General features: G+C 50.4%; 1 protein-coding gene across 20 annotated transcripts in view; it reads left to right on the plus strand.

Moving 5' to 3' along the window:
- Positions 1–24,200, plus strand: part of Tnrc18 (trinucleotide repeat containing 18) — a 95,885-nt gene that overhangs the window by 11,871 nt on the left and 59,814 nt on the right. For 8 of the 20 annotated variants that reach the window (XM_087578246.1, XM_087578248.1, XM_087578249.1 and 5 more), the window contains exons 3-5: positions 16,173–16,328; positions 19,018–19,143; positions 20,250–21,881. In XM_087578246.1, the coding sequence (XP_087434372.1) occupies positions 16,173–16,328; positions 19,018–19,143; positions 20,250–21,881 (1,914 nt within the window). 20 annotated transcript variants of the gene reach the window in all.

Consider the following 24,200-nt stretch of genomic DNA (forward strand, 5'->3'; position numbering starts at 1 on the left):
TTTTTCTTTTCTTTCTTTCTTTTTTTTTTTTTTTTTTTTCGGAGCTGGGGACTGAACCCAGGTCCTTGCGGTTGCTAGGCAAGCGCTCTACCACTGAGCTAAATCCCTAACCCCCTCATTTTGTTTTTGTTTTTTTTTTTTTTTCCGGAGCTGGGGACCGAACCCAGGGCTCATTTTGTTTTTTAAGATTTATTTATTATATATGAGTACACCATAGCTGTCTTCAGACACACCAGAAGAGGACATCAGATCCCATTACAGATGGCTGTGACCCACCATGTGGTTGCTGGGAATTGAACTCAGGACCTCTGGAAGAGCAGTCAGTACTCTTAACCACTGAGCCATCTCTCCAACCCCCTTGTCTTTTCTTGAAGTTTGTGGTTCTAGATTATTACATCTTCCTTTGCCTGGTGTCTAGTTATGCTGTTCCTTGGATTCGGTGCCCTCCTGTCTCCTGGTTACATCCATGTTTCTGGGGAGTGTGTTCAGCAGTCGTTTTCTGAGGAAGGCTGCACAGAGGGCAGATCTGAGGCCAAGTGTGTCTGGAACATGCCTTCGTTCTGCCTTGTCAAGTTAGTGGTTAGTGATTTCCTGAAGGCTGTGTGATGTTATGCCTACTTCTCCCACTGTGGTGCCGGGGATCAAATCAGTACAACTTAACATGACTACCTGTTTAGCTTGTGAGTGAGTGTGTACTTACTTGTATGCACGGACAGTTTCATTCACGTACAGAATGAATTTTAATCATTCTATCCACCCAGTACCCTCTCATCCCTGGGCTACCTTTTGAAATTCATCTTCCTCCTAGTTTTCATGGCTGCTTTGTGGATGACCCACTCTTTAATTAGAGTTAGTTTCTCTCTCTTTCTTCCTTTTTTTTTAATTTTGGTTTTTCTTTTTTCCTTTGGTTTCTTGAGACAGGGTTTGTCTGTGTAGCCCTGGCCATCCTGGAACTCCCTCTGTAGACCAGGCTGGCCTCGAACTCATCCACATGCCTCTGCTTCCTGAGTGCTGGGATGAAAGCCTGCTTGGTTAGAGTGTTTTTCTTGAGCTTGGGTGTCAGGTCACGTATTGGCAAATTAACAACTTAACCAGTGGCCATATCACTGAGGAAAAAGGACATACCAACGCTCTAGTAACTGTTAACTGTCTATAAAGCCTCAGACTCACTCGGTAGCCCGGGAACTCACACGGTAAGCTTTGAACTCAGGAGGGCTGGGGTTAAAGGCACAGACTAATCACTTTGAACCTTGATCACCATATGCAAAGTGTCTGTTCCCTGTGGGTCCTTCCCCTACCCCCTGCACGACATCCTTCTGAGCATCACAATAGTAACTGCCTTGAAAGTGGAGACCCAGAGGGCGGTTTGGCCTCTTCCTAGCTGTGTGGGTTGGACATTTTGCCTAACAGGCCCTCCGTTTTCTCTCTGCTAAAATGGCTGGTTAAAAGACGCTTTTCAGGACTGGGCGAAGGGTAAATGCGTCTAGGCGCAGAAGCACCTAGAGCGATCGCTGCCTGGCTCAAAGGAAGCCTAAGCTGCGGTTAGGGATTTTCTTCCGTCTCGCCGCCGCCGCTGTCTTGAGATTCTGTGCGGGAGTGTCTGCTGTGGCCTCCCTTTGTGCTTGCTGTGCTGGGTGCCTGTCAATCTCAGAATTCAATCCTCCCAGCCTGAAATTGTTTCTGAGTTTCTATTTTTATTCATATTTGATCATTTCCTGTCTACCATTCTTTCTTTGTACTAGTAGTGAGATATCTTGAGGCCCTTGCTCCAGTAAACACATTTTCTGTATCTCTCTCTCTCTCTCTCTCTCTCTCTCTCTCTCTCTCTCTCTCTCTCTCTCTGGATACATAGTTGCAACTCATGGTAGACCAGGCTAACCTCATACTCAGAGAAACCCACCTGGGTCTGCCACCAGAGTGCTGGGGTCAAAGGCGAGCACCACTAGGTCCAGTTTTACTGTTTATTTATGTTTGGGGTGTGTGTGTGTGTGTTTGTGTGTGTAAAATATAGCCCAGGCTGGCCTTAACTCAATATGTAGGTGAGGGCAACTTTCAACTTCTTTCTTGCTTTCTTTCTTTCTTTTTTTTAGATTTCTTTTTTTTTTTAAGATTTTATTTATTCATTTTATATATGACGAGTACACTGTCACTGTCTTCAGACACACCAGAAGAGGGCATCGGATCGCATTACAGATGGTTGTGAGCCACCATGTGGTTGGTGGGATTTGAACTCAGGACCTCTGGAAGAGCAGTCAGTGCTCTTAACCACTGAGCCATTTCTCCAGCCCTCCAGCTCTCTTTATTTATTTCATGTATATGAGTACACTGTAGCTGTCTTCAGACACCCCAGAAAGAGGACATCAGATCCTATTACAGATGGTTGCTGGGATTTGAACTCAGAACCTCTGGAAGAGCAGTCAGTGCTCCTAACTGCTGAGTGGTCTCTCCAGCCCGACTTTCAACTTTTAGTCTTCCTATCTCCATCTTCAGAGAGCACTGGGGTTGTATGTGTGCACCACCACAGCCAGTGCTGGGGATGGAACTTGGGGGCGTCTGAATGTTAGGGTACTAGCATCCTGCTGACCAAGCCATGCCTTCAGTTCTGTTATTGTTAGCATAGCATCCTGTTCTTTTATTTATTTTTTTTCTTTTTTCTTTTTTTCCGGAGCTGGGGATCGAACCCAGGGCCTTGCGCTTGCTAGGCAAGTGCTCTACTACTGAGCTAAATCCCCAACCCTTACAGCATCCTGTTCTTTCTGGGCTGTGTTCCGGCTGTGTTCATCCTCGTGCCCTAGGTGGTCATGACTGTATCTTTTGGGGAGTTTTCTTTTTTTCCCTCGGGCTTTCTGTCTGTATCCTCTGGTTCACTGGTCCTTTCTTGTCTCCTGCACTTTAAGAGAAAAAGGAATACTAATCAATCCAGCGCTTGGGAGGTAGAAGCAGGAAGATCAGGAAAGAATCCAAGGCTAGCCTTAGGTCTAGAATGAGTTAGGTCTAGCCTGAGGTTCATGAGAATGTGTCTGGGAAGCATGGGACCCGGAAATGCCATTACTGCTTAAGCATGAGGACCCAAGTTCCGATTCCTGCACCCACCTGAAAATCAGGGCATGGCTGTGTGTGCCTCCAGTAGCTGGAGTGCTTTGGGGCATGGAGACAGGAGGATTGCTGGAGCTTGCGGGCCTCCAGTTTAGCTCCAGGTTAAGGGAGGGAGTTGGACTATGAGAGCCGGACACCCAATCAGTATTATCTCTGTATAAAGGTATTTCCCTCCCAGTTTTCTTTTTTCTTTTGACAGCTGTTATGTGGCTGACCTTGAGGTCTACCCCTCTGCCTCAGCCTCCCCCCCCCCACCCCCCCTAAGTCCATATCTGGTGCATGGTTTTGATACTTTTCTTTTTGGCCTTGTGTGAGAGTTCAGTAGCTGCTTAAGCCAGCCTGGGTTTCTGCCTGGCTTTGCCCTCTGCCTAACCGCAGCCCCGGAAGAGTCCCATTCTTTTAAAAGTTAATTCACTAATTTAAACTGACTATTGTTACTATTTGAGATATGGTCTTTTTGTGACCTAGGCTGGCCTCAGGCTTAATGTTTAGCCTCTGTAGGTGAGGCTGACCCTGGTCTTTCTTCATGTGTAAGCGCTACCTCCTCAGCTTTGGTCAGAGCTGGGATTACAGAAGTGGGCCCCTGCACCCCCCATGTATTCCAGCCTTTTATAGCTTCATCTCTGTCAGCAAAGGGCTTGTTGGAGACTCTAAATTCTTCCCTGGTGAAAACAGCTCCCCAGGTGTACCACACAGTTTGCTTAGCTTGCAAGATGCCTTGTTATATCCCCAGCACTACAGACCAAACAAAACCCCCACCCAAATCAGCTGTGGTGTCGAGCACCTCCCTGCCCCCTGGGCTTTAGAGATACCAGGGACCTCTAAGTTGGAGGGACCAGAAATATTCTGATTGTGTCTTCTGTTTGGTTTGAGACAGGATCTCAGTGCATCCAGGCCTCCGATTCCTTAAATCTTTTTGTCTCAGTTGTCCAAGTGCTGGGGTTAGGGCCATGAGCCACCACACCAGGCTAGGTTTTTGTCTTTTGTTTTGTTTTGTTTTGGTGCTAGGGATGGAACCCAGGGCTCCACATATGCTGCTAAATCTGCAGTTTGCCACAGAGTCGTAGCCTAGCTTAGTGTGTGTGCTTGTGTGTGCGTGCACACGCATATATGTGCATGTATGTGTGTGAGTGCTTGTGTGTGTGTGTGTGTTGTGTGAAAGCGGACAAGCAAGAAATTTGTGTGTTTGAGAGTGTGTGTGTGTGAGTTTGTATGTGTGTCTATATGTGCATGTGTGTGAGTTTTGTGTGTGCCTTAAAGTAGGCAAGCAAGAAATTCATACATTTGAGAGTGTGTGGATGTGCACACACATATGTGTGTGTGTATGAGAGCTTGTATGTGTATGTATGTATGTCTATATGTGCATGTATGTGTCTATATGTGCATGTGTGTATGTCTGTGTCTGTGTGTATGTATGTGTATATATATGTGCATATGTGTGAGAGTTTGTATGTGGAGTGTGTGTGTGTATAAATGTGTGTGTGTATGTGTGTGTGTGTGTGTGTGTGTGTGTGTGTGTGTATAAACTCTTATACACACTAAGAGTGGGCAAGCAAGAAATTTGTGCATTAGAGAGACAGCACTAGAGAGCATGCCCACACTAGAGCATTCATGGTGCACACACATAGAGGTCAGAAGACAACTTAAAGCATGGGGCATTTGGTTCTCTCCTTCCATCCTGTGGGTCCCAGGGATCAAACTCAGATCATCAGGCTTGGCAGCAAGCCCCTTTATGTACTGAGCCATCTTGTCAGCTCAGAAGGAATTCTTTTTTTTTTTTTAATAACTTGTTTTTATTTTATGTGCATTGGTTGCCCACATGTATGCCTGTGTGAGGGTGTCAGGTCTTGAAGTGACAGCCCGTTGGGAACTGCCATGTGGGCGCTGGGAATTGAACATAGGTGTTCTAGTCAATGCTCTTAGCCACTGTCGTCTCTCCAGCCCCAATAGAAGAAATTCTTAACTCTAAAGTTTTGCTGTGGATTTCGGTGTCAAGAGGTCGCTTCTGCCTCATTTCTGGTTGGTTTCCGCCTCATTCTGATCATATTCCTTTGTCCAAGCAGTCCCTGGAAGTCCCTTCATCCCTAACTCCTCCACTCCTGAGGCTGGAGTGGTCCTTAGGGGATAAATTCTTTCCAGAAGGAAGTCCCTCTGTAATTGCCTGCTGACTGTGACCTGTCTGCAGCCCTGAGGGCCGAGGCCCAGTGGGCTTATTTGCATCTCGGTGGCTAAGCTGGTCTTTACCTGTCTCTGGGAAACTTTGGTTCTCTCTCTTTTTTTTTTTTCATTTAAATCTTAAGGATCTACTTTTGGGGGTAAGCTGTCTGGTGGAGGCAAGACAAAGCCCATGGTGCTGTGAAGATGGAGGGGCTTGGATTTGGTCAGGAGGTGTCCTGCTGACCATTTGTTCTAGGAACAGTGGGGTCTCTTCTAAAAGATGCTCTGGGGACCCGAGCACCCTAGGTAGATGGGGAAGACCAGAGATGAGAGGGATGGGTGTGGCTTGCAATTTTTGGATTAAGCTGGAGGGGTGGGTGGGAAGGGGAGGTGGGGTTGGGATGGGCTTTATCTCCAGCCTTTAGGCCTTCCTCCTGGGTGTGGGGCTGGTTTTTAAGGCTGGCTTTTTGCCTCAACTCCCTCTCTTCACCTACCTCATCTGCCTACACTGGACCCCAGAGGAGGAGACAGCCATAGGCCCCCAGCCCTGCGGCCAGAGAGCACTGAGTAAGGTTCCACACTGGCTGGCCAGATGCTCAATCTGTTACTTGGTGAGTGTCAGAAGGCCAGGGGTGGAGAGTTGGGGGGGGCTTTCCTTCTCATGCCCTCAATTATATTAAGGAAGAATGGGAAGGCACAGAGAGGTTGGGTTGTCTAAGGTCACACAGCTAGTAAGGGAAACATCCAGAAGCCAGGCTTTGGCAGTCTGCTGGGAAGCTGGTGTGTGGGTGGTGCAGGGGTAATAAGAAGGGTCTTTTATTATTATTATTATTACTATTGCTAGTCACTTTAAAAAACATTACTTTTTATTTATTTAAGTGTGTGTGTGCGCGCGCACGCCAAGGTGCACACGTGGAGGTCAGAGGACAGTTTGCAGGAAGCAGTTCTTTCCTTCCACTGTGTGGACTCCCGGGATTGAACTCAGGTCATCAGATTTGGCAGCAAGCCCCTTACCCACTGAGCCATCTCACCAGCTGACTTTTGTTTACTTAGAATTTGTAGTGTGTGTGTGTGGTGAGGGAAGTGGGGGGAGAGAGAGAAGGGGAGGGAGGGAGAGAGAGAGGGTGAGAGAGAGGAAGGGAGAGGAGGGGAGAGGGAAGAAGGGGGAGGGAGAGAGAGAGGGGAGGGAGGGAGAGAGAAGAGGAGGGAGGGATGGGGAAAGGAGAGAGAGAGAAGTGAAGGGAGGGAGGGAGAGAGAGAGGGAGGAGGGGAGAGGGAAGAAGGGGAAGGGAGAGAGAGGGGAGGGAGGAAGAGAGAGGACAGAGAGGGGGTGAGGGGAGAGAGAGGACAGAGAGGGGGTGAGGGGAGAGAGAGAAAGAGAGGGAGGGAAAGAGAAAGAGAAGGGGAAGGAGAGAGAGAGGGGGAGGGAGAGAGAAGGGGAGGGAGGGAGAGAGAAGGGGAGAGGGGAAGGAGAGAGAGGAAGGGAGAGGAGGGGAGAGGGAAGGAGAAGGGAGAGAGAGAGGGGACAGAGAGAGGGTGAGGGAGAGAGAGAAAGAGAGGGAGGGAGAGAGAAAGAAGGGGAAGGAGAGAGAGAGGGGGAGGGAGAGAGAAGGGGAGGGAGGGATGGGGAAGGAGAGAGAGAGAGAGAGAGAGAGAGAGAGAGAGAGAGAGAGAGAGAGAGAGAGAGAAAGCGAGAAAGCACGAGCGCACACTTGGAGGACAGTTTGGGAGCTAAGATTCTCTCTTCAACAGCTTGAACTGTGGTCTTGCTTGCTCTGCCAAGCACTTTTACCCACTGAACCATCTCACATCTTGGGCTCAACTTTTATTGATTTACTTGTCCTGTTCTTCGTAAATTACACTCGTGACAGAGTTCATGGGTATCAGTCAGAGAGTAAGATATCCCGGGATTCTGTTCAGAACAATCTTTGGCCGCATGTGTCCCGTTTGCACTCATTCCTGTTCCCGTAGTCATTGTCGCCTCACAGGGAGGTGCATATGTGCTCTACAGTTGAGCACCCAGGCTGACTCTGAACCTGTGATCCTCCTGCTTCAGCTTCCCAAGTGCTGGGCCTGTGTTTGCTCTTCTTTCCCTCCTTCCTTCCCTATTTCTATATTTTTTTAAAATTTATCTTTACTTTGTGTGCACTGCTGTTTGGCCTGCATGTATTTCTATGTGAGAATATCAGACCTGGGAGTTACAGACAGTTGGGAACTGTCTTATGGATGCTGGGATTTGAACCCTGGTCCTCTGGAAGAGCAGTGAGTGCCCTCAGCTGCTGAGCCATCTCTCCAGTCCCCCATTTTCATTTCTAAACTGCGTAGTTCAGTGCGTTCATACTGCACAGCCAACCTTTGCTCCTTGCTTCTTCCTCCCCTCCCCTTCCCCGGCCTCTGGCACCTACCCTTCAGCTTCTTCTTTCATTGAATTGATAGTTCCCGATTCCTTATCAACAAATTCATCAGGAAGCATTTGCCCTTCCATTTGAATGAGTATCACACTTTCCTTTTATCAGGCAGAATAGTATTCCACTTCATAGGCACACCACAGCTTGTTTACCCATTCATTCACTGGGGAACTCTTGGGCTATTTTTATATGAAGGCTATTTGTGAACACTTCCATTGCTCCAGGCATGTAGATAACTGTTCAAGTTCCTCCCAAGGGTTAGCGTTACAGGACTGAGTCTCTAAGCCTGCCTTACCTTTCCCTTCCCTTTAAAACAGGGTCTCTAACTCAGGTTGGCTTTGACTTGGCTATTCAGTCTAAGATGATCCTGTCCCCACCTTCCAAGTGCTGGAATCATAGACATACACTGTGTCTAGCATTGCCCCCCCCTGGGGGTGGGGCATTGTTTTTTGAGGTGGGGAATTGCCATGCAACCTGAGTTGCCTCCTAATGTCTGAGATTATAAGTGAGCATCCCCTCGCAGGGGTTGAGGAGCGTGGTTTTAGCAGTCCAAGCCTGCATCCTAATCTCTGGAAAGGACTAGAGCCACTGTGGTTGGCCTTGGGGAGCAGCACGGGACAGGGCAGGTAAACAGGGAAGTGAGGCAGGTGGATAGCTTTATTACTCCATAGGCTGGGATGTTTGGGAATAGGGTGGGGAGAGATGGGCCTCCTTCTGTGTGTTATGTGTCATTGTATGATCCTTTCCGGTGTCTAACGGAACATGGATTCCCAGCTGCTGTGCAAAGGCCCTTAGGTGCTGAGTCCCAGGTGTAGCCGTGGCAAGCCCTGTCATCTTTTAGTGGACAGTGTCCAAGATCCCCTGTGCATGCCTGAGACTCTGAGGCTGCAGGTAGCACCAATCTGAGTATGGCCTGCAGATTTTCTTTATTTCTGTTGTTGGTGATGGTGGTGGTGGTGATAGTGGTGGTGGGGGTGGTGGGTTTTTGAGTGCTGGATTAAAGGCTTGGGCCACCACTGCTGGCAGATTTTCTTACATATTCAATACCTCTGATTACTTGTAAGAGCAGACACAGTAGGATCCAAGCAATGGTGATTAGTTGCATAATAGAATGATCAGGGTTGGGAATGGAGCTCCGTTTGGTAGGTGTTTGCCTAGCTTGCCAGAAGCTCTGGGTTTTCCCAGCAATGCAGCAATCAGGCATGGTGACATACACCTGTAATCCCAGTGTTTCAGGAGGTGGAGACAGGAGGATCAGGAGTTCAAGGTCATCTTCTGCTACACAGGGAGTCTAGGAGTCAGCCCGGGATCCATGAGACCCTGTTTCAAAAATAAAATAGGGGCTAGAGAGACTGCTTAGCAGGCAAGAGTGTTTATTGCTTTTTCAGAGGACCAGAGTTTGACTCCCAGTACCCACATTGGGTAGCTCAGAACCACCCATAGCTATGAGGCACCTTTAATTTCATGCACAAACCCACGTCCACATAGTTAAAACAATAAGCGTTTTAAGATTTATTTGGTTTTTTTTTTTTGTTTTTTTTTTTTGGTTCTTTTTTTCGGAGCTGGGGACCGAACCCAGGGCCTTGCGCTTCCCAGGCAAGCGCTCTACCACTGAGCTAAATCCCCAACCCCTTATTTGTTTTTTTTTTATGTATATGGGTACCCTGTCCCTGTTTTCAGACACACCAGAAGAGGGCATCAGATCCTATTATAGATAGTTGTGAGTCACCATGTGGTTGCTGGGACTTGAACTCAGGACCTCTGGAAGAGCAGTCAGTGCTCTTAACCGCTGAGCCATCTCTCCAGCCCACAATAAGTGTTTTAAAAGACAATTATAGCAGGTACACTCCGAAGAGTGATTTTTCCTTTTCTTTATCGTGTGTGCACATCGCACGTGAGCACAGGTCAAAAGACAACTTGGAGAAGCTCTCTTCCCTCCACTGTCTGGGTGGGGGGCTTGAACTCAGATCCTCCACTGTCTGGGTGGGGGGCTTGAACTCAGATCGTCAGCTTGTTGGCAAGCCCCTTTACTTGCTGAGCCATCTTGCTGGCCCACAAACACACTTTAATACACATAGCGTGACTGGTTTCTCAAGCCTGTCTATCTGTTTGCGTGTCTGTGTGTCTGTGTGTCTGTCTGTCTATCTACTTGAGGTGGACTTTATATTCCCAGCTGGCTTCATGCTGTATTTACCTTTCTCCTTTTGAGACAGTCTCAGGGAGCCCGGGCTGGCTGAGAACATGCTAGCTCTATAGTCACTGATGACCTTGAACGGCTGCCCCTCTGCCTCCACTTTTGCAGGGCTGGGATTCTAGGGCTGGATTCTGCATAGTCATCCTTCTTGTGTGAGTGATAAGAGACGGTATTTGGCCAGATTGAAGCATTCGGAATAGTGTAAGCATTGAGCTTGAACAGCACTAGCCGGTGATGAGTGAGCCGATGGTGGCATCCGCGGCTTACAAGCGTCGGAAAGAGAATGGTTCACTTACAAGCAGAATAGATCAGAAGGGTGCAAGGTTCCGATCAAACGGTCAGGCCGCTCAGAATGGCACGAGGTTTAAAACCCAACCAGCTGTCTATTTCTGGAGTTTATAGAAACTCTTTTGGATTATTGTTAAAAGCACAAGTACGGGCAGCTGTAGGTTTCCTCCTGATTTCATCCGTAACACAGGCAGGGTGCTGCTGGCTCCTACAGTAGCATCGGGGTCTCTGAGGGGATTGTACCCAGATCCCCACAGATAGTGTCCCTTGCCATCTATTGAGGTACCAGAGACGATAAGGAATTGCAGGGTCTGGATTTCCTCACCAGCCCACATTGACCCGGGCAAGCCCAGCCAGTGTCTTTGCTGGCTCCTTTAGAACTGGGCTCAGTGTGACTAACCCCTTCCGTGATGGGCATGGAGTTACAGGAGCCGGTGAGGTATGTGCTTGGCACGTGGCCCGGTGTGTAGGAAAATGACTCGGGAAACTTGGGAGTTTTACGAATGTTGTTAAATCTTTGCTCGAGAAGCAGAGACACCCAACCGAGTGTTCATCCTGCCTGTGAGCAGGTGGCCCCTTGCTAACCCCCAACTTCTGAGGACTTGTTTTATTCTTGAAGTGCTGGGGAAGGAACCAGGACTTCATGCATAATGTTCGGATGGTCTAGAAAGCCCATCTACTTCTGGTTTTCCTTTTTTTTTTTTTTTTTTTAAAGATTTATTTATCATATATAAGTATACTGTAGCTGTCTTAAACACACCAGAAGAGGGCATCAGATCCCATTACAGATGGTTGTGAGCCACTATGTGGTTGCTGGGATTTGAACTCAGGACCTCTGGAAGAGCAGTCAGTGCTCTTAACCACTGAGCCATCTCTCCAGCCCTTGGTTTTCCTTTTAAGTGTGTGTGTTTGTGTGTGGTACGGGTGTGCCTGTGTTTGTGGAGGCTGGAGAACAACTTCAGGGGACATTCTTTAGGAAGCTGTTTATTTTCTTTGAGGCAGGGTCCTTTTCAGTGGTCTGGAATTGTCTAGACTGACTGAGCCCTGGGTATCTGTCTGTCTCTATTGCCTTAGCCTTGGGAGTGTCCCCACAGCTGACTTTTGTTTTTTTTTTTTTTTTTCTTCTTCTTCTCTTCGTAGCCCTGGCTGTTGAGGAACTTACTCTGTAGAGCAGGTTGGTCTTGAACTCAGAGATCTGCCTTCCCCTGCCTCCCAAGTGCTGGGATTAAAGGCATTTGTTCTTGTCTTTAATTTCTTAATATGCAAAGGAGTAACAAGGTTCCTGGGCCCCAGGGCTTCAGGATAGTGAGCCAGGGTCTGGAAAGGACTGGGAGACTTGTGGGCAAAGACACCTGCGGTTTGGAAGCTTCGAAGCTTGGAGTTTTAATGCCGCTGTGGATGAATGTTCTGATCTTATAAGCTAAACAAGTTGGGGCCTGCTTGGAGCTTGAATGGGGATAAACAATTGGCTCTTTTCTTTGTTTTTTGGGGGGTGGAAATGACATTCACAAGCATGGGACCTGACTGACATTTAACGTCCTTGTGGAAAACCGCAAGAGGCACACATCACCTGCCTGGAATCCAGGTCCTGGGGAGGTTGAGACAGGAGGATGTCTCCCGGCTCACCAGCCAGCCATTCTAACCAAATCAGAGCTGGTTGAGGAAGACCTCTGAGGTCAACTTCAGGGTTCTGTGTGTACGGGCACACACTCACACAAACACACACACTCACACACACACATACATGTAACATACAATTATGTAATACACAGTCAGAATATACAGTTCAGTGATGCTTAATGTGTTAATGACTTATAAGTGCTCACTTCTCTGAGGAAGGATAAACAGTGCGTGGGTAGGGCAAGTGGACCCCCTCAAACCCTGGCCCTGGAGGCATCACTTAGCCAGTCATTTGTGACAACAGCTGGCATTACATGGCACCCTGTGGGCAGACCGAGCTCAGATCATTTTACAAACAGAAGTGTCTTGAATCTTTCCATACATCAACCTGGAGGGAGAAGATGATAAATGTGTTATGTATTTCACATAGCCCAGGGGGATTTACAGATTGGCCAGAATGACAGCCATGAGTTAGGAGTGGTGTGGTTCACGCCTGTGATCTTGTCACTCAGGAAGGCCAAGGCAGGAGGACTGCCAACCTGGGCTACATAGTGAGGGCTAAGACAGCCTGGGCTACATAGTGGGGCTTTTGTCAAGAGGCCATGGAGATGGCTCAGCAGTAAGATGTTTGCTACACACACACACACACACACACACACACACACAAACACACACATGTGAGGACACGACTTCAAATCCCGGCACCCATATTAACAGGTGGGTGTGGTCAGGCTGTTTCTGGGGCAGAAACGAGAGGGTCCCTGGGGCTTGACACCCATCAGTTTAGATCCAGGCCCAGTAGAGATGCTGTCTGGATTGAATAAGGCAGAGGCACGCACGCATCAAACATCCTCCTGGCTTCTGCATGTGCATATGTTGAATGAACACATACACATGTGACATGTGCATACCCAGAATGAGCTTAGGATGTGGCCTTTGCTCTGTCTAGGAATCTCCTTGAGTCTACAGCTCTTCCCCACAAAGACTGAAAGTTCATGTTCACTCTTTCAGTTTCTAGCCAGGAAAAGACCTTCAGCCTAGAGCATTGCTGGATTAAATCTAAATTAATTGCGATTTAATAAAAGAGAACGTACAGTTCTTCGGTTTCCATGGTTGCAATTCTGATTTAGGAGTGACACATGGTCAGTGGCTACCATGTCCCACAGCACAGAGAGTCTGCTGCTCCTTGGACTTTTCTCTGTTGGTGTGTGGTGTTCAGTGACCCAGTCCTGTACCTACCTGACAGATGAAGCTATGCTTTGTTGAGGGTGTCAGGCAGGGGGATGGGGCTGGTGGTCTTGGCGTGACTGTTCTGTAGGAGCTAATTAAAGTACTGTGAGTGGAACCCAGGGCCTTGATCATGCTAAGTGTGTGCTCTGCTAAGCCACATCCCCAGCCCCTTTCTGGAGGATTCTAGGCAGGGGCTCTACCACTGAGCCACGCCCCCAGCCCCTCACTGGGGGATTCTAGGAGGGACTCTACCACTGAGCCACGCCTCCAGCCCCTCACTGGGGGATTCTAGGCAGGAGCTCTACCACTGAGCCACACCCCTAGCCCCTCACTGGAGGATTCTAGGCAGGGGCTGTACCACTGAGCCACACCCCCAGTCCTCACTGGGGGATTCTAGGCAGGGGCTGTACCACTGAGCCACGCCCCCAGCCCTCACTGGGGGATTCTAGGCAGGGGCTCTACCACTGAGCCACACCCCCAGCCCCTCACTGGAGGATTCTAGGCAGGGGCTGTACCACTGAGCCACACCCCCAGTCCTCACTGGGGGATTCTAGGCAGGGGCTGTACCACTGAGCCACGCCCCCAGCCCTCACTGGGGGATTCTAGGCAGGGGCTCTACCACTGAGCCACGCCCCAGCCCCTCACTGGAGGATTCTAGGCAGGGGTTCATCCACTGAGCCACACCCCCAGCCCTCACTGGGGGATTCTAGGCAGGGGCTCTACCACTGAGCCACACCCCCAGCCCCTCACTGGAGGATTCTAGGCAGGGGCTCTACCATTGAGCCACACCCCAGCCCTCACTGGGGATTCTAGGCAGGGTCTTTATTGCTGAGCTGTGCTTCCCATCTGAGTTGCCCTGACTAGCGTTGACTCACTCCAGTCCAGGGTGACTAAGAACTTTCTATCCTTTTTGCCTCAGCCTCCTGAGTGGTTCTTATGACTGTCCTATGCCACCATTAATGGTTTGTGCCTGCTTTAGGATTGCAACTCCGTAACTAGAAAGCAGCATTGGCTTGCCTGGACACCGGGACACCCCCTCCCCTGCCCCCAGTTATCATCATCCCCAGCCTGGGAGGAGGAGTTGGGGCCATTTAGAGCCCTGGTGGTGACAGGAACCGTTGGTGGCATCCGGGTGCCAACGCTTCTTTAGATTGGGGTGCTGCTTGCTTGGTTTCACAAGCCCAGGCAGGGGCAGGCCTGAGCCCTGCGCTTCCGCACAGCCCAGGCAGGAAGAGCTGGTGGCTGATGTAAGCCTTTGCGCAAACCCCTGGCTATTGGCTTCCGGAGCCTTCTACCGGCCCTCTGCCACATCAAGGAGGAAGCCTAGGGTTTGGCAGGACCCAGAGGCCCTACCTTCCCAGGCTTGGGCTACATGGATGTGCTGACCAGCTACAAGGGCCCTTGGGCCACACGAGTTGGCGCTGGACTTCGGTGAGGGACTGGTCTTCAGTGTTGGTGGCTGAACATAGGCCATGGTAACAGGCGTGTGATCAGAGGGTGTGTGCGGTCTCTAACTTCTGCTCTCACTACTCTGGTAGCGATCAGTGAGGAAGCCCTGCCCTTTGCTAACACAGTTTTCCTGCGTGTACCCCCAAGGGCCTGTGGGCATATTTTGGGATCCTATCCCCCTAGGGAGGCGGTCAGTGGACACTTTGTACAGGGCTTACCTGGGAAGGCTTTCAGGGGTCTAGAAACTGGATGTGGTGGGCGGAGTCTGTGAGATCCCTCTTGCTTAGATCGGCGGGCGGGCCCCTGGCATCTGAGCCACACATCCTGTCTGCTTTGTCTGCAAACAGTGCCCACCTCTCCGAGACTAGAGAGGGCTCTTGAGAACTTACACAGAGCCGTCCTCTGGAGACCAGCCCGATGGGCCCCCGGTGGGTGCTTGGTTAGAGTGCTGGACCTAGCCATGTGTTCAGGGCTCCACGCCCTCTCCTGCAGGGTATCCCGGGGAGAGTTTGAACCACCCACGGAACATCTGGCCTATTTACTCTTATTGTTCCTAAAACTATCATATCTGTTATATAATTCTTGTTAAATGTACGCCTCCTTCCTACCTTGTTTGTGGGTTTTTTTTTTTTTTTTTTTTTTTTTTGGTGCTGAAGTTTGAACCTAGTCCCTCATGTGCACTAGACAAGCACTCTACATCCCCAAATTGAGTTTGGACATTTTTTTTTTAGACAGGGTCTCACCCTGTAACCCAGACTATCTGGAACTTGCTGTGCACCCACAGCTGGCCTTGAATTGCAGCAATCCTTCCCTGCCTCAGCTTCCTTGAGTGCTAGCTAGGATAACAGATTCCAGGTATCATGGTAGGATCCATTTTTTAAAAACTTTATTCATTCATTCATTCATTTATTATTATTATTATTATTATTTATTTATTTATTTATTTATTTATTTTTTTGGTTCTTTTTTTTCGGAGCTGGGGACCAAACCCAGGGACTTGCGCTTCCTAGGCAAGTGCTCTACCACTGAGCTAAATCCCCAACCCCTCATTTATTATTTTTGAGATGGGCTCAACTCATAGTGTAGGCTAGCTTAGACCCTGCAGCCCTTTGACCTCAGCTTCCAAGGGCTGGTATCCTATTCCTGTCAGCATTCCTGACTTCTGTTTTCCTTTTCCTTTGTGATTTGCTCTACCTATCAGGCCTCTCAGTCTGGGATCTGAGATGTCCTACTGGGTGTGCAGGGAGCCATTACTCCTTAGCTAAATTGAGGCTTTTCCTTCCTGGGCCTCAGTTTTGCCATCAGTTACATGGGCCTGTGCCGTCACTAGACACTGTGAGGTCCTTGGGGATGCTGGTCTCTGGACATTATCCTGTGCCAAGCTCAGAATATGAGCTCTTTCTCCAGTGACCATTGTCTCCCTTACTTGTGACCCAGGCAGTCCTTGGGGAGCTCCCTTCATTCCTGACTGGACTTAGGCTTCCTTCCATCTGCAGCCAAGGTAGTAAAAGCATTCTCTGGGGTGCTAGGCCTTGGCGGAAGTTTGACCTTCTTTCTTGGTCACCATGGTGATTGAAGCCTTAGGGTGTGTCTGAGGCTGGCCAAGGGATACCTCTTAATCTCTCTGGTAGTGAAGGCTTTATGCAGTGGGGGCCTTGGGACGGTGGTCCAGGTGGCATAGCCTGGTTTGCGGGCTGGCTGACAGGGACCCCCCTCCCTTTTTTCTGCAGGCGAGGCCTTCTTGGGCAGCTTTGTGGCCAGCGGGATGGGGCCCTCGGCCTCGTCTCAGGAGAGTCCAGTATCCTTGCCCTCTGACCTCTCCTTCCGCTCCCCCACCCCCAGCAACCTGCCCATGGTGCACCTGTGGGCTGCCCATGCCCATGAAGGTAAGGAGTGGGCCAGATGGGAGGGGCTGAGGGCTGCTGGGCCACTGTCTCCACAGTGATGGCAATTTTATGTCCACAGCACCATTCTCAGCACTTTTCTCACCACGGCCTCCATGTTTCCCCTCTAGCACTTGGCGCTTATTTTATTACCACAGGGCCTTTGCATGAGCCATCCAGGCCTCTGCCTGCAGCCTCTCACCCCAGCCCAGCACTGGCTCCTCCTCCTCTGCTGCTCAGTCCTGTTTCCACTGATACATGGTGGAAGACAGAAGGTTTACCATGGGTTCCCAGATCACGCGGCGTATACTTTTGTAGCAGGGACTGGTATATGTCAGTGGAATACCTTTCCACACACTTACACACACACACACACACACACACACACACACACACACACACACACACACACATACACACTGTTGTGGGTACTCTGGGCTTGCCTTTTATTTATTTATTTTTTTTGGCAGTTACAGGAAATTAAACCAACCCACGGCCTCCCTCCTCCACCTCTGTCTTGTGGATTTGAGGTGTTGGTTTGTTGAGGTCAGGGTCCTCTTACCTCTTGTGGATCCTCTGGGATCACCTAGAACCCAGGACACTGTAGCTCTGGGAGGCCCCTATTGCCTGCTTTCGACTGTCTGGGCCTTTCCTGTACCGAAGCCATTTTTCTTGGGCCGCTCAGGACAGTCACGTGAATCCAGGGACGAGTATGAAAGCCTTGCACAAAGGCTGTGTTGCCTCTGCTGGGTGTCTGCCTTGGGCTGGGATGATGGGTGCTGGTGTGGGCTGGTATTCTGCCTGAACTCCTCCCACTGAGCTCAGCCAGAGTGAGCATTGAGCAGGGGCCTGGAAGGGCACAGGCTACCTTACTGTCCCCTTACTGTGTGAATCGGTTCATTCCTCAGTTTTTCCCGAGATGCTGATAACCACAGCAGACATACCCCACTGACGTGACCTGGTCCTGGGGCTGTGCTCTTAGGTCTCCTCCACCCTCTGCAGTATCTGGGGCTAGGGTGGGGGGCTGGACCTGGGGTTGCCCGTCTTATGCAGGACGGACCTGCAGAGGACCCACAGCATGCGGCTGAGCATTGGTTAGGTGTTTACCTGGGACGCTGTGGACTGAGCATCTGTTTTGTTCTGTGATGTGCATAGTGGGTTCTTTTGTTATCTCGATGTACTGGCTGACTCGGGATTCACCGTGTTGACCACAGTGGCCTTGAATTTGCAGCAATCCTCCTGCCTCTGCTTCTCAAGAATTAGAATTACCGGTGCGAAGCCACCATTTGTTTGTTTTGAGATAAAGGGTCTTACCGTGTAGCCCAGGCTAGCCTTAAACTCGTAGAGATTCACCTGCCTCTGCCTCTAGAATGCTGAAGGCTGAAGGTGGTACTGAAGGCATGTTCCACCACACCTGACCTTAGCTTTCTTTTTTTTTTTTTTTTTTTTTTTTAAGCAGGTTCTCACTGAGTTGCCCAGGTTAGCCTTGAACTGACTGCCCTCAGTCTCTCAGGCAGTCAGGATTACTGGTCTGTACCACCAGAGTGCAGCCTGTATAGTGACTATCTTGGGTCATGAGAACTCAAATTCAGGAGTTTGTATGTGTCAGGCAAGCATCTGGAGTGCCATCTGTAGCTCCGTGTGGTGGTTTGTGTGTGTCAGGTGATGGCAGAGAAAAGGACATCAGTTCTCAGGGACAGGGACAAGTCTTGTATCCCTGACCCCAGACAGACCTCAGACGAGGGCCAGATAGTGTGTCCCTTATAGGGCCACAGTAGGACCCCCAGTCCCAGGCAAGCCATAAGAGGCCCTGCCTGGCCCCTAGTGCCCTGTTTTCATTCCCTGCTTGCTCCTAGTTGTCCTTGCTCCATTGTCACCTGTGGCCACACCCTTTTTGAAGTCACACCACTCTTTGTTTTTGGTCCTCACTGTAGCAGCCCTTTTAAGGAACTTAAGAGGTCCTCCTTGCAGGGTTGGGGATTTAGCTCAGTGGTAGAGCTCTTGCCTAGCAAGCAGAAGGTCCTGGGTTCGGTCCCCAGCTCCGAAAAAAAAGGGGAAAAAAAAAAAAGGAGGTCCTCCTTGCAAGGCTGGACAGTTAGAGATGCTGACTTCAGTGTTCAGAGAAGGCAAGCAACCATCAGTTCTGAGGCACACAGGAGAGAGGAGGCCCATGAAGACTGTTGATCCAGAATCCACAGTGTACTGAGGTCTCACCTAAGCTGTAGGGTCAGATGACTTCAGTTCAAAGCCAGGTTTAGCAGGACTTGGGTCTTACAGACAGTGATCTCCTCTGAGTCTGTTTTTTTGTTTTGTGTTTTGCTTTGTTTTTAATCTGTAAAATGAGAAGACAGGAGTGTGTGGTCTTCTCAGGGTTGCTTTTAAGGCTTAAATGAGAAGCATGGCTTTCGAGGCCCCTCTTGCTTAGGTCCATCCTGACTTTGATCCCAGAGCCTTTGAATTGGTATCCAAGCCCTTTTGGGTTTCCTGGGCCTCCAGGAAGGCTTGAAGTGAGTGGCAGGGGTTTGGGGGAGGGACAGTTGTTGCTATGAGAACTGGTGTTGACCAGTCAGCTTCTTTTGCCAGGGGACTGCCAGGCCATTGTGGCTTTTTCCAAGGAGAAGCAAATGTTAGGGGGACAGGACGTTCGTGGGTAAGCATGAGCAGCATAGACCTCTCTGTCTTTTCTCTTTAGGCTTCTCCCACCTGCCCAGTGGGCTGTATCCTTCCTACCTCCACTTGAACCACCTGGAGCCCCCCAGCAGCGGGAGCCCCCTCCTCAGCCAGCTAGGTCAGCCCAGCATCTTCGATACCCAGAAAGGTAAGGGGGCAAGAAGGGGGACTGTTGTTAGGCAGGGAGGGGGGTAGCAGAGTGATTTCCTCGGGGCTTCTCTGGGGGTCTTCTATGGAGTTCCAGGTATCTTGTATGCTGTATTTACCTTTTCATTGGAGGGTCCCTAGGACGATGGAGTCCAAGACCTTGCAGGTGTTAGGAAAGGGCTCGACCACTGAGTTAGACCCTTCAGCCCCTTCACCAAGGTTTCCTTTTCAAAATAGAGACAGGGTTTCTCTTTGTAGCCGGGGCTGTCCTGAAGCTTACCATGTGGACCAGGGTGGCCTTGGAACTCACAGAGATCCACCTGTCTCAGCCTTCCAAGTGTTGGGATTAAAGATGTGCACCGTTATTCCTGACCCCTTTGTCAATGTTTTCTTTCCTCTTTTTATAATTGAATTATCTTCCTGCTTGCCTGCCTTCCTTCTTTCCTTCTTTCCTTCTTTCCTTCTTTCCTTCTTTCCTTCTTTCCTTCTTTCCTTCTTTCCTTCCTTCCTTCCTTCCTTCCTTCCTTCCTTCCTTCCTTCCTTCCTTCCTTCCTCCATGTGTATAGATCAGAAGACAGCTTTTGGAGTTCTCTCTTTCCACCAAATAGGCTGGAGATGTAACTCAGGCCTTCAGGCTTGATAGCAGGCATCGTTAAACTGAGGTCAATCCTTATCTTATAGGTCTTTCCTTCCTCCCCCTACCCTTCAGTCCCCCACCCTACCCTAGTCTCTCTCTTGCCTCATGTCCACAGTGGCCTAGACCTTGGTTCATAGCTAAGGATGGCCTTGAACTTAACATCCACCTGCTTTTACCTCCTGAATGCTAGACCTCAAAATGCCTTTTTGAGACCCAGTCCCAAAGGCCCCTCACCTGTCCATGAGTTTACCCACAGCCTTTTAATCAGCTCTGGATAGCTCTGAAAATAACCTAGGAGCAGACAGGCCTGGGAGGACGGGATGGTTAAAGTCAGGCTTCTTACTCACTTTCTAGCCGTGCCTGGCTTCTCTCCAAAGGACCCCGTGTATTTTCTCTGGGGTACAATGCACTGCTGGGTGAAGGGAGGGTGTCTTGGGGTAATGAGGTTCACTGTGTCCTCTTCCCCCTAGATGGCTTTTACCTACCTGCACCGGGGACCTTGCATGCTCACACACCCTCCTCCAGAACTCCCAGTGGCCACTCCTCAGGCGGTACAGCCAAAGGCTCCTCCCGGGAAGGTACAGGGAAGGATCGCTCGAGCCGCGGTGGAGACCCTCCTCCGTTGTTTGGCAAGAAAGACCCACGGGCACGCGAGGAGGTGTCTGGGCCCCGTGGTGTGGTGGACTTGACCCAGGAGGTCCGAGCCGAGGGCCGCCAGGACCGAGGATCTTCACGCCTGGCTGAGCGCCTGTCTCCCTTTTTGGCAGAGGCCAAAGCCAAGGGTGCGCTGCAGCCATCCGCCTTGAGCCTGTGCAACGGTGTGGTGGACGCGGGGCTGGTGGCCGAGTTGAGCCGCGGAGGTGCCAAGGAGGTAGCCAGGCAGGAGGAGAATGCTCGGCTGCTGCGGCGGGCTGAGGCCCTGCTGCCCGCTGCAAGGCCCTGTGGGTCCCCACTACCGCCGCCGCCACCACCACTGCCCCCCAAGGGTCCCCCTGCACCCCCTTCTTCGACACCAGCAGGTGTCTACACCGTGTTCCGTGAACCAGGCCGTGAGCACCGCGTGGTGGCACCCACCTTTGTGCCTTCTGTGGAGGCCTTTGATGAGCGTGTGGGACCCATCCAGATAGCATCCCAGGCTCGCGATGTCCGGGCCAGGGAGCGTGAGCCGGGCCGTCCTGGGGTCCTGCAAGGTCCACCTGGATCTCCACGACTGGAGCGACCAGAGGTCCTGCGGGAGAAAAGTTCGGTCATCCGCTCCCTCAAGCGTCCGCCTCCATCGGACGGACCTCCAGCAGCCCGCTCTTCCCGGTCCTCCCCGGATGCCCGAGCCTACCTGCCCCCCAAGGAACTACTCAAGCCCGAGGCTGATCCGAGGCCTTGCGAGCGTGCACCCCGAGGCCCGAGCTCTTCTGCTGCCCAGCAGGCTGCTAAGCTCTTTGGCCTGGAGCCATCCCGACCACCGGGGCCGGAGCACAAGTGGAAACCCTTTGAGCTGGGCAACTTTGCCACCACACAGATGGCTGTCCTGGCAGCCCAGCACCACCACGCCAGCAGAGCTGAAGAGGAAGCAGCTGTTGCCACAGCCTCCAAAAAGGCCTACCTGGACCCCGGGGGCGCGATGCCCCGTGCATCGGCCACCTGCGGCAGGCCCGGTGCTGACCTCCACTCCGCTGCAGCCCACGGACCTGGAGAGGCCTCTGCTATGCAGAGCCTCATCAAATACAGTGGTAGTTTTGCCCGGGAGGCGGTGGCAGTGCGCCCCGGCGGCTGTGGGAAGAAGAGCCCCTTTGGAGGCCTGGGCACCATGAAACCTGAACCTATACCCACATCTGCGGGTCCCCCTAGAGCCCAGGCCCGACTCACGCACCCCGGGGTCCCTACAGCCGGAGGGGGCCGGCAGTTGAAACGGGACCCAGAGAGACCCGAGAGTGCCAAGACCTTTGGGCGAGAGGGCTCTGGTGCCCAGGGGGAAGCCGAAGTCAGACATCCGCCTGTTGGCATTGCAGTGGCTGTGGCCCGGCAGAAGGACAGCGGGAGCAGTAGCCGGCTAGGGCCTGGGCTGATAGACCAGGAACGTTCTTTGTCACTGAACAATGTCAAAGGTAGGTGCTGCGTCTTGTGGTAGTGGTGGCTTAAAAAATATAGGATCTCATGCACAGGATAGGCAAGTGCTAGGGGTGCTGTCCCACCCCTCTTATTTTTGGTGGGTACAGTCTTATATAGTCTGTATGTAGTTCACTCACTCTGTAATCGAGAATGATCTTGAACTTTAATTTCCCTTTCCCCATTTCCTGAGTGCGAGCTATTGTTTTAATAGTCTGGGCCCTAAGACACCGTTCATGTAGTGCCGAAGTGGGTCCCAGGCCTTGCACGCTGGGCAGGCATTCTAGCAATTAACCCACACCCCCAGCCCCCGTTTTTCATTGAGTTGCTGTGTGGTCTAGATGGGTTTTGACCTTTCGATCCCTCTCCTTAATAGTTGGGAATTAAACCAGGAACAGCCCCACCCTTCTTAAGTGTTACTATTTGGGTGTGGGTGTGGGTGTGGGTACAGGTGCTGTGTGTGTTATAAGTGTGTAAGTCAAAGGACAACCTTGAGTATTTGATCTGTGTTTGAGACAGGCTCTCTTATTTTATTTGTGTGTGGTGTGTGTGTGTGTGTGTGTGTGTGTGTGTGTGTGTGTGTGTCTCTCACACAGCCATGTGAATGCCCCACAGTGAACATGGGGAAGTCAGAGGACAAGCTGTAAGAAATAGCTTCTCTTCCACTGAGTGGGTTTTGGGGATGGGTCTTTAGGCCTGGCAGCACTTGCCTTTTCTCACTGAGTCACCTGAGTGGCCCAAGACAGTCTCTCTCATTGGGGCTGTAGACACCAGGCTAGCTGGCCCGGGATCTTCCACAGATTCTCCACCTCATATCTGGCCCTCTTCTTTGTTCGTTTTTTGTTTTGTTTTGTTTTGTTTTTGTTTGTTTTTTTGAGATAGAGTTCTCTGTGTAGCCCTGGCTGCCCTGGAACTCGCTCTGTAGACCAGGCTACCCTTGAAGTCACAGAAATCCACCCGCCTCTGCCTCCGGAGTGCTGGAATTAACAGCGTGTGCCACACTGCATTGTTCCTGCCTCTGGCTTCCTATTTTGTTTTATTTTTTTTTTATTTTTTTTTTTTATTTTATTTATTTTTTTTTTTTTTTTGGTTCTTTTTTTCAGAGCTGGGGACCGAACCCAGGGCCTTGCGCTTCCTAGGTAAGCGCTCTACCACTGAGCTAAATCCCCAGCCCCTTGTTTTATTTTTTTTAAAGATGGGCTTTCCCAGAGTGGTCCTGGTTAGCTTGGAACCTACTATGTAGACCAGGCTGGCTTTGAACTCACAGAAATCCACTTCTCTCTGCCTCTGGAGTGCTGGGATTCCTGGCTGGTTTCTTAGTCTTTTCTCCCAGGCCTCCGTCACACCCCTCGCTCCCTCCCTCCCTTTTCCCAGTACTGCTTGCCTGTTCCCCACTTGCCCATCATGGCTGCTATTGAAACTTTGATTGCCTTTCCCATTATCCACATAGGTGTGTAGAGTGCAGGAGAGGAGAACGAAGAAAAAGGCCATTATGTCTCCCCAGCACCCCAAACACTTTCTGAATTCATTTTCCCGTGCAATTTGTGTCTACCTGCAGAGTGGCCAACGCAGCACCGCCTTGGCCGTGTGTGTCGCCCGCACGTCCCAGTGTGGGTTGTTTCTCCCGAGATGTCAGAGTCTTTACAAGTATCATTTTTTTTTTTACTGCCTTTAATATTCCGTAGAGAGCACACACCAGCAGGTACTGTAGTTAGGTCTCCATTCCCTGGTGGGCATTTTAAGTCTTTGCCTGCTTTCTTTTGTGTGGAGAATGCTGTGTGGAATATTTTTGCACGTAAGCACCTCTGTGCTGTTTTGAGTCGCTTTGTTCTGTCCTAGGGATTCCTAGGAATAGACCAACCTTAATCCTTCCATTCTGAGTCTTCCAGTGGGGTAGAGCCGGGCGTTTGACTCATTCAGTGCCTCTTAGTGTGGGGCCTGGAACATAGTAGGTGCCAGGTGAATGAATGAATGAGTGAGTGAATGAATGAATGAGTGAGTGAATGAATGAATGAATGAGTGAATGAATGAGTGAATGAGTGAGTGAATGAATGAGTGAGTGAATGAATGAATGAGTGAGTGAATGAATGAGTGAATGAATGAATGAGTGAGTAAATGAATGAATGAATGAATGAATGCTTGTGAATGGTCGAGGTGGCTTCCTGACAGGCCTTATTTAGTGAATCTTTTTTTAACTGAAAACAAAACAGAACTGTAAGTGCATGCGTGTCACACGTGTGTTAGTGCCCGCTGAGCTGAGAAAGGGGCCTCACCTCCCTTTTAACCACTGAGCCATCACAGCAGCACCCTTTTGTAAA

This window comes from Rattus norvegicus, chromosome 12 (genome assembly GCF_021556685.1).
Source record: "Rattus norvegicus strain SHRSP/BbbUtx chromosome 12, alternate assembly SHRSP_T2T, whole genome shotgun sequence".
Taxonomy (NCBI): domain Eukaryota; kingdom Metazoa; phylum Chordata; class Mammalia; order Rodentia; family Muridae; genus Rattus; species Rattus norvegicus.